Source organism: Scomber japonicus, chromosome 5, assembly GCF_027409825.1.
Source record: "Scomber japonicus isolate fScoJap1 chromosome 5, fScoJap1.pri, whole genome shotgun sequence".
Taxonomy (NCBI): Eukaryota; Metazoa; Chordata; class Actinopteri; order Scombriformes; family Scombridae; genus Scomber; species Scomber japonicus.
In genome coordinates this window covers 22,713,399-22,723,940 of record NC_070582.1, presented here as the reverse complement: position 1 = coordinate 22,723,940, position 10,542 = coordinate 22,713,399, and the positions used below count along the sequence as shown (strand labels likewise).

Here is a 10,542-nt window from a genome sequence, read left to right as displayed (position 1 = left end):
TTCAGGTTGCTGTGGCTGTGACTCGGTCTGTCGCCTGGGCTGTGTTGACTCGCTCCTCTCTGGATGCATTGGAAGAGCTCGTGGATAGTTGAGCGCTGCTAGCTGTCAGCAAAGCTCTAGTGTTTTCAGCCTCGGGCTGTACCTGGGAACTTATCTGCTGACATCTGGCAACATTTTGGATGGAGCAGTTGTGATCCTATTAACGATTTCTTGTGCTGATTCACACTCGAATGCCAAAGACTTGAGACTTGATCCTGGTAAATGTATATAGCACTTACCTCAACTCCTCTAGAAATGAAGTAAGTACTATACATTCCATTAATTCAATGACATTGAATTATTACACAATTTATGTAAAGGTAAATAGTAAGAAGGACTTGGTGTTAAGCAAAATGATAAGAAAATTGCTCTGTTTTTAAACTGAAAGATAAAATGCAATCTTACAGAATTTCTTTCACTTCAGATTGTATGTCAACTGACATCAAAACAAGATCTTATTTTATTAAGTCCTTCATTCATTCATGATCGCTTTACAGTCATTTAATGCTATTAATCTGATTAACGTATCGGGCAAGATTAACTGGTTTATAAAAATGATCCCATTAGAGACTGAGCAGAAAAAACGTGCATGTGTGTATGAATGTGTATGTCATGACTTTTGAATTATGAGGTTCTGTGTTTGGCTATTAACATCTTAGTGGCATTCTTCCCAGATCCATTTAACCCTTTCTGTGGCAAAAACTTTGAAGCCTAATATCTCAGAATTATTCTGGAGGGAAAATTGTGTACATGAAAGATAATTCTCCATCCAGGGAAATAATTCTATAACATACAAAACACATTCTTACTTTTTACTGCTGTACCATTGCCATACATTTTCATATTCATCCGTCATTAGATTACACACTTAAGCCCACTCTCTCATCTATCTCTGACTTGGTGAGAGAAGCGATAATGAGGGGATCATGACAGAATAATATCCGACCTCAGTGACACCCAACGTCTGCTTCCTCTCTCTCTCAGTGCTAAAAATAATGAAATGGAGAGAAACGGGGGGAAAATTCAATTAACAGCACTCATCACTTTTATGAAATGGGATTACATGGTAATACTAATTCTTCTGCATTTTATTTCTGGGATTTTACTAATTCATCCAACTTTTAACTGAAGTATGGAAAGACGGCAAGGAAATGGTGACGACTGTTTGCCTGCTGCTTGCATTTTATGCATTTATTTTTTCACATGTCACTTTGAAATTAATAAGAGGAGATAGAGCGGATCCATCTGTGTGCCTGGAAGCTTACCAGGTGGTCTTCCTATAGCCAAGCTCACAACACAGCAATACACAAAGCTGTGGGAGGTGTGTGTGTGTGTGTGTGTGTGTGTGTGTGTGTGTGTGTGTGTGTGTGTGTGTGTGTGTGTGTGTGTGTGTGTGGAATTATTAGTGACTACTTACACAACAACAATAACACCATAAAGAGCCATTTTGTTGCAAGGAAGTTGTGTTGCTTTGCCTTTGATCAAGTTTCAGCTTTGACAACTTGACAACCAGCATGATTAATATCTATGAAGTGTTCTCACTTCATAGTGGAATATGGGGGGGCGGGTATGAGGACAAAAACATTAACTTCACTATTGAGGCTTCTATTGGTGAGTCTCAGGCCATGAACCCCAGGGGTTAGGTGAAAGGTCAGAGTCACATTGTTTTGTCCTTGGCTTTCTTTTGCAATACATCACTGCAGACATTTTCATGGGCATATTTGAGATGAATGGCAACATAGAGACATTTCCATTTCAACATAGACACAAAAGATGTCAAACAGAAAAATAGATCTGGTAGAAAAATAGATTATTCGTTTAGTAAACGGTGAATAAATAGCGTCTATTTTCAGTCACTTTCTTTTCAGTTATTGAACACCTGACTTACTGGCATAGTGACAGACACAGCTGTCTCTCTTCCTGCTAACAAACTCATTCACACCTCGATGAGACCAGGAAACTGCTCCAATCTGCCTGGACTGGAAAATTACTTTTCATTCAGTTAATTGGGCTGTATGACTGCTCCCCCCCATTGCACAATTGTATTCAGGGGTTTGTATGATTCTAAATTTACTGTCACGCAAGCATTAGAGGAAACTGAGGGAGAGAGATAGAGTATGTATGAAAGTATTAAATGGGTGCGCAAATCTGAACGTGTAAAATATGTTTGCTCCAACTTTCAGTAATTAATTAAACCTGTCTTATAAAGTTGGAATTTTGTATTGTTTTTCTCTGCTGTTTGTCTTTTTCCTTGCACGATAAAGACATGTACCAGGGTATATCTGTGTCTGTTTGTCTACATTTTGAACCACCTTGTCCGGTAAAAACTAAAAAAACATACATGTGACATAGTATTTTATATCATAATATCTTAACATTAGCATGATTTGACATTTCAATTTTTTGCTACTTTTCAATGTAGTGTATGTAGCAGCAGTATGTTAAGTTCATCCACAGTCCAAAATGAAGAATACAAAATCAGTTTTTAATTAACTGACTCCTCTCAAGTTTAGCCCCTAAGGACTACAATTTTACAAGCAGCAGCTTGTCGTCAGCTTCCATCTGTTGGATGCTATAGAAACCATGAACAGTGTTGGAGTGACAGCTTGCCAACATGCTTGAATGCTTAACATTTTTCTCATCATTTACTGTTTGCTATTTAAATAGATCATGTTATTCAGAGATATAATGCACATCCAGATTATCTGATTTTTACATTATTTTACATTATACACATCATAAATCATTATTGTACTTTATTTTGTTTGTTGCAGAGTTAACATAATGCTTTGTTCTTTTTCAAAGCAACTAAACACACCAAAATGTGACCTCATGATGTATAATGACGAATAATGCTGTATGACCACGAATGTGTTCTCAAAATGGTTTAGCTTGATAGCTTTGCATTTAATAAATATCCCTTTCTTTATTCCCTCCCTCTTTCTCTCTCTCTCTCTGTCACAGTGCCAACAGTATGCCTAAACAAGTGGAGGTGAGGATGCACGAGAGTCACCTGGAGCCCATTGAGGCCAGGCCCCAGTCCAAATGTGCCAAAATCTGCTCCAAGCTGTTCAAGAACCTTCTGCTCACACTCACCGTCCTCGGTCAGTAATCTTCTCACTAGTGTATTTTCCTCTTTTGTTTTAGAAAAAAACTTCTGCAGGTCCAAATATTAAGCAAAGTGCTCTAAAAATAGGCAGCAACCAGTGCTGAGCTCAATGTTAGCAACCAGTGCTGAGCTCAGAGGTCGATTCTGCAGCTTGCTTGTAATGGGAGGAGGACGTGCCATCTGTGCCTTTTCAGTGTACCAGACAGTAAGACGGGTGTCCTGACCTTCTCCAGCTTCTGTGCCACCTGTTGCTATCAAGAGTTGAGCAGCATTGGTCACCCAAACAGCCTCTGGTGATGCATGAAAAATATCATCATTATAGCTCACTGGCTCACTGCGCCACAGGGGGAGATTTAATGAAAAGAGGAAAGGGTGATACAATTTGTGGCTATAGGCCTTTAATCAGATTGGTGTTGAACCACACATATCATTTATACATTTATGTTATTTATACAGTTATGTATGACAACTCTCTGGACCTTCACAATCATTACCGTCTTAAAAACAAAGGCTATGAGCTGGTGAAGTTATATATAATATGTGCCTTTCATTTGGACTCGTGTGTATCTGTGTGCTTGCTTGCATGGATGTGTGTTTGGGTGAGCATGTGTAATGTGTACATCTCACCCCACTTGGCAGGACTCTTGCAAATCAAGTGAGCCAGCACCATTATTGATCATCTGTCACTTGGCAGATAAGAGCCTAAATGGGAGCTCGCAAATAGGCCAAAGAGAAGGCACAGGAAATCAAGCGCCATCCAAAACCATTGGGTGTGCAGGATGCTGCTAGACTAGAGGATAGACTAAAGCACAGAGGACATCTTACACAATTAGGGTAAAAAGGCTGGAGGGCTTTTGATTCCAGAGTGTGTTATTAAACAGCATATTGGGCTGTGTGATCTTTGGCAACAGTGTGGTAGCAGAGGAAGTGCAGCTCCAGGGGAGGGATGTTGAAATTTGTCTGGCCTGAGATGCACAGACACAAAGTCCCCCCCCCCCCCCCCCCCCGGCCTGGTAAGCAAGGCTGTGAGGGGTTGGAGCATACAGAGGTCATCTTTACTTCCAGTGCAGGAACAGTGTGTCACGGGATGTGTCAGTTGGAAGAGACATGTGTGACGGATCAACAGTGGCTTTAATTTGGAGGGTATGAACTTTCAAATGTCTTTGAGTATGAACGGTGGCTAGAGGATAAGTAGAGGTAGCAGAAATTTAAATAAACCGTAACAGAATATATCCTACTGAGATCAGGGTTACAAAGTGAAAATTTCCTAGAGAACATTTAGGGTTTGCAGGGATTACAGACGCTTCACCAGGGAATCTGACATGCTGCCTCCTCCCCACTGCTTCAAAGAGATCTGATCTTAATCCTCCACCAGCTTTACTCTCTCTTAGCAGGTTTCCATTTTATCCCCTCAACCCACTGTTTTCCTACAGCAGACAACCTCTTGTATAGCTCCAAACTATAGAACTGATAAAGCAACGGCCAGTTATTAAGGCTTCTTTAAGGAGAACATTGTTATTTAATAGATTATATTCAAGTTGTTCCCAGCAGCACAAGATAAAGACATCATTTCCATTTGTTAATGTTTTATTCAAATGTAATATCTGACTTAATTTTCTCTGACAGCACAATCTGGCTTCCTGTTTCTCTTCTAAATGGCCGTTAAAACACATTTGCAGTTTGACTCACTCACACTTCTTGCGCCTCAGGTGTGATCTTGGGAGCTGTATCGGGGATGTTGCTTCGTGTTGCCTCTCCAATTCACCCAGATATTGTGATGGTGATTGCCTTTCCTGGAGATATTCTGATGAGGATGCTGAAGATGTTGATCCTACCGCTCATCATCTCCAGTTTAATCACAGGTGCACTATTACATGTATATTGACGTATTTCAAACATTTTTCCAACATGTTTGTACATATAGTAGGTGTGACACCTTTTGTGGGAAAGCATAATCCAGATTCTGAAATCCTATCATGCACATGAACAAACACGTAGTTGCTAAAATTGCAGTTGCAGTATTGGCAACGTTTCCATTTAATAAAACCAAGTAATTACCAGGTACTCATGATCATGTTTGTTTTGGCTCCAGGTCTGGCTGGTTTGGATGCCAAATCTAGTGGTCGCCTAGGCACCAGAGCTATGGTCTACTACATGTCCACCACTATTATTGCTGCTATCTTGGGAGTCATCCTGGTGTTAGTCATCCACCCTGGAAACCCCAAACTGAAGGAGGGTCTGGGTGAGGGTGAAAAAAATGATGACGTGTCCAGCTTGGATGCCTTCTTTGATCTGATCAGGAACCTCTTCCCAGAGAACCTGGTTCAGGCTTGTTTCCAACAGGTATGGAAAGACAATGATAAGATGATACACAAATGAATGTTGTAATTGGATTTTTTCAGACAATATAAGAAGTTGTTTTGTGTTATATAGGATATAGCATCTGACCCAGTATCAGTCATACACATAATCATTTTTATTTTTTCTTCCTTCAGATCCAGACAGTGACAAAGAAGATAGAGGTTGTTGTTCCGGAGGACGTCAATGCCACCACAATGGAGGGCCTGCTGGCTAATGTTACTAAGCAGCCTCAGTATATTGTCAAAAAGTCCCTGCAGTTCAAAAGTGGCATGAATGTTCTGGGTTAGTATTATTTCTGGTATTATAGTCATATAATCTGAAACCTCTCATCTCCTTATTCCCTCATGCAGTAGTCATCTCACCTGTTCACACTGGTATTCCAACATTTGACACGTTTATGATTTTCCGTCACAGGTATGATTGGTTTCTTTATTGCATTTGGCATCTGCATGGGCAAGATGGGAGAGAAGGCAAGACTCATGATTGAATTCTTCAACATCCTCAATGAGATCGTGATGAAACTTGTCATCTTGATCATGTGGTTAGTATCACTTAAGATGCCATCGACTCATTTTTGAGCTAATTTTGTTTTGAGTCAGAAATAACTGTAAATGTCAAGTTATTTCTCTAGTCATTACATATGAAAATATTCAATTAATACAAAGCAGCATGCATTTTTCATTTAAATTAAATTGAATATGTTTCAATGAAACATCATTTTTACACTGATGGCAATCATTTGTTTTACTGACAAATGAAAAGTAACAAAAACATTTTCTTGTCAGGTATTCTCCCTTAGGTATTGCCTGTCTGATCTGTGGTAAGATCATTTCTATCAAGGACCTGGAGGTGGTAGCCAGGCAGCTGGGCATGTACATGGTGACTGTGATTGTTGGCCTCATCATCCACGGAGCGATTTTCCTGCCCAGCATCTATTTTGTTATTGTCAGGAAAAACCCCTTCACCTTCTTCTTGGGCATCTTCCAGGCCTGGATCACTGCCCTGGGGACAGCCTCTAGGTCAGCACCAGGATGGATGGATGAATAAATGAATGGATGTCTCTGAATATTTATGGAATTAAGCGGACATATAACCTACCTTTTTTTCTGCTTTTCCCTGCAGTGCTGGTACACTGCCTGTTACCTTTCGCTGTCTGGAGGAGAACTTGGGTATTGACAAAAGAGTCACTCGTTTTGTGCTCCCAGTTGGTGCCACCATCAACATGGACGGAACTGCTCTTTATGAGGCCGTGGCAGCCATCTTCATTGCCCAGATGAACGGTATCCACCTTGACCCGGGTCAGATTATCACTGTCAGGTCAGAAAGCACTCATGGTGGTATATCTTTGGTATATGTATTTCTTTCTTCAGTGAAAAAAATATGTGGTGGAAACTGTATCATTGCTTTAATCTGTTACTCTTACCTGTCGGTCTGCATAGTTTAAAGGCCTAGATGCCATTTACGACATGGTTTTGAGTGACATATCAATGTTGTGTTGGGAGATCTATTGCTGTCTGAATGTTTGCCTCTTGAATTATCTGACTTGATTTATCTGAATGCTAAAGTCAGAAAGCTATTCTTAGTCTTAGCATTAAGGAATGTAAAACCCACTATTCTAAGTGGATGTAAACTGAGATTTGAGGATTCAGTTTAGCAAACACAGTTAGTTATAAATGACGAAAAACAGATAAGTAGTGTAGAGGCATTTAACAGAAAAAAGAAAAGCCCCCATGGCCTCTTTAGAGAAGAAATTTACAGCGGAGCAAATTAACCACCAGGAGGAGGAAGCAATAACATGTGCCAGTGAAGTGTCTGCAAATCAGGGAGACAAACACCAACCACGCATCACTTCTTGAGTATCTGTCTATCTTCTGTAAACGCTCCTGCATTAATAGAAAGACTCAAGGATGGATGACCTACAGCCTGACATTTTTATGGCATATCAATCCATGAACTCTCAAATTAAACATCCCATCTTTCACATTTGAACCTCTCTTCATGTGCGATGAAGGACCCACTCAGGTGCTCTTCAGCTGCTTCTCTTTACATGAGCATCATACATAGAGTGAATGTCTTCATCTGTAGCTGAGAGGTGTAGCAATTTTTCATTAAGTGTGTTGCTTTCGCCTGTATCTGAAGACTTGTGGGACATCAGTGGCAGAGGATATGGTTAGGTATAGTGGTTTTGGAGGGTGTGACTGAGTGCCATTTTTGCTGTGTGTTCATCCAGTCTTACAGCCACTCTGGCCAGTGTCGGAGCAGCCAGTATTCCCAGTGCTGGCCTGGTGACTATGCTCTTGATCCTGACTGCTGTAGGGTTGCCAACCCAAGACATCAGTCTGCTGGTTGCCGTCGACTGGCTGCTGTGAGTTAACAATAACGTTTTGCTACATTAGGTTTTTCTGCAAGTATTTTCCTCATTGAATAAAATGTATATATTTGAAAATAAATATGCCTCTTCCGGTCCTCAATTCTCTCTCTTCAGGGACCGATTCAGGACCTCAGTGAATGTGGTGGGTGACTCCTACGGTGCAGGCATCGTGTACCACATGTCCAAGGCAGAGCTTGAAGAGCTGGATGCACAAACCGCTAAGTCTGACGACATCGAAATGATGACGAAGACCCAGTCTTATTACGATGACATGAAGAACCACCACGAAAACAATTCCAACCAGTGCGTCTTAACCGCTACCGCTACCACAACCGCCACTGCTAACAATTCTGTTGTAGTAGATGAATGCAAGGTACAATTAATGCTTACAGACATAGAGACTTGTATATAACCCTCACTCTGTTGTTGCATGCTCACTCTGCACATTTGCTTGACTATTTTTGTTTCGTTCTTTGCATCTTTGTACATAATAATGTAAATACATTCACTGTTATTTTATGACAGAAGTGAACCAAGAGAACAATAGATGCATGTGTACGTGGGTATTTCATTCCTCTGGAATAGCAGTTTTTGTGTTAACCAAATGTCACAAACAGACAAATTTACAAACAAAGCAATCTAAAAAATCATTCTAAAGCATGCAAATGTTATTGCCCTATAGGTATCCTAATATAATGAATGTGCTGTAACCTGTTGGGGATTGGCTCTAACTCAAAAGGCAGAGCCAGATGATCCTCATTATAACCCTTAGGAATTATTTAGCAGCCCTTCTATTCATCAAAAGTTCACACCACATCCTTTTTCCAAAAAAAACCCTTGACAGTATGTTTCCCCTGTCTGCTTCAGTCATTGCAGATACTTTTCTGTCATCATTTATTGCTCAATTACCTTTTACTTCTGTGTTTCTTTCTGCGTTATCTAAATTGGGCTGATTTTAATTAACAGGTTAATTTCCAAGGGGTTGTTTTTTTGGTGTAGGGTTTAAAATACAGAGAAGGGAAAGTGTTCAGGCTAATTATCAGTCCATATATTTGCATTTTGACACAGACTTTTTCTTTGTGAGAACTGTGTTGTGAAATTGAATACTGTGCAGTTGCTCACATAATGTAAAACACAATGCACTTTGAATCCCATATTTGAATGTATGCCAGCCTTTTAGAATAATATATTAGAGTTCAGAGTGCTTGCTCCCTGACACACGCACAGGCTAGTGGAAAATGTCTACTGATGATACTGATGAGCCTATTCATTTATTAAAGGATAAAAGGTGTTGCCTAGCAACACTGGCAATGTGTCATGCAAGTAATTTGTCCTTCGAAAAAAAGTTATATCCTCCTTTCTTAGTTTCCATTTATTACTTACATAAACATATGACACAAAGGCTTGCTATTTCCAGTATCTACCATATCTATGTTTTTCTTTTTTCTTTCTTGTATGCTTGTAAATAGCATGACTCACATTTCTAACCTTTTTTTCAAAGACGCAAACCCGCTGTAGAGTGCTTGCAGAATAACAAAAAACATAACAATGCATTCATTCTAGTGTTTGTATCTTGTTTTCTATGTAACCTGTCTATTTTTGCATTCATTATTTATTCATTTGTATTTTTTTACTGCCTGTTAAGTGTTTGGTCATCATAAATGTGTGTTCTGTTCCCAGGTCAGTAAACCAAACTCCACTCTTAGGACTGCCATAAGCATGATCATCAGTGGTCGTCCAGGAGTTCATGTATTCCTCCCAAATATTTTGCATTGTTGCAAAACAGCAATGATACCTAAGAAGCTGTATTTTAATAGCCATACCACCTCTACAGCAGCCAAGATTACAGAAAAGAATGTTCTGACCAGTATTATGGCTTTACCGTAACAAAATGTTTACAGTCACATGGATTTTATAAAACATTTTTGTAAACATATGACATTTAAAAACAGGATAGGTTTGATTGGTAAATTTGAGATAACATAGCAACCGTATATCATGATCAACAATGCTTTATGAGTTTTACAAACCTGATTAAGAGAGCACAGAATCAAATCATGCAGTGTTACTTTTAGCTCTTTGATCCAAAGAAAGATGAACTGTGTTTTTGTATTTATCTGTGCCTTGGATCCACTCTTTAGATGTCCCTGCTAACTGCTTTCAGGTAACCTCAGCCACTAACGGCTCTGCTGCGGAGTGCACGCTTGTTGAGGAGGAACCATGGAAACATGAATAATGGCAGCACAGAGATCCCCTGCTCCTGGGCTCCACAAGCTTTCTTATCTGGTGAAAAAAGAGTGAATGAAAAAGTCACACGAACAGAACTACTAATTGTTTTTTATGTAGTTTAGTTTTCTTTTGTATTAGTCCCTTTAAAAAAGTTTTTGTAACTGTCTGACTGATAAATAATACTAATTAAATAACCGTAAAATTATATCAGAGGTATACCTATTAGAGCACAATTATGTCCTATATAGCAGATACTTGCACAACATACTTCAAGGCTTGGGAAGGGAAGGTAGAAAGAGAACATGTTAGATAAGCTATTCCTAGCAATACGCCCTGGTTCTGAGTTTATAAGATGAGAGAAGATTAGTATTTGGCTGTAACACATGAGATGCACTGAGACCATCTTGAGTTTCATACAGATGATTCATCATTC

General features: G+C 39.6%; 1 protein-coding gene across 1 annotated transcript; it reads left to right on the top strand.

Annotated features, from left to right (window-relative positions):
• The first annotated feature begins 261 nt into the window (after positions 1–261).
• slc1a2b (solute carrier family 1 member 2b) lies at positions 262–10,116 on the top strand. The gene is made up of 11 exons (XM_053318563.1): positions 262–299; positions 3,004–3,143; positions 4,858–5,010; positions 5,241–5,491; positions 5,644–5,791; positions 5,924–6,050; positions 6,295–6,528; positions 6,632–6,826; positions 7,740–7,874; positions 7,995–8,253; positions 10,045–10,116. Exons 1-11 carry the CDS (start codon positions 262–264, stop codon positions 10,114–10,116), a joined length of 1,752 nt encoding a protein of 583 aa, XP_053174538.1.
• The last annotated feature ends 426 nt before the right edge of the window (positions 10,117–10,542 follow it).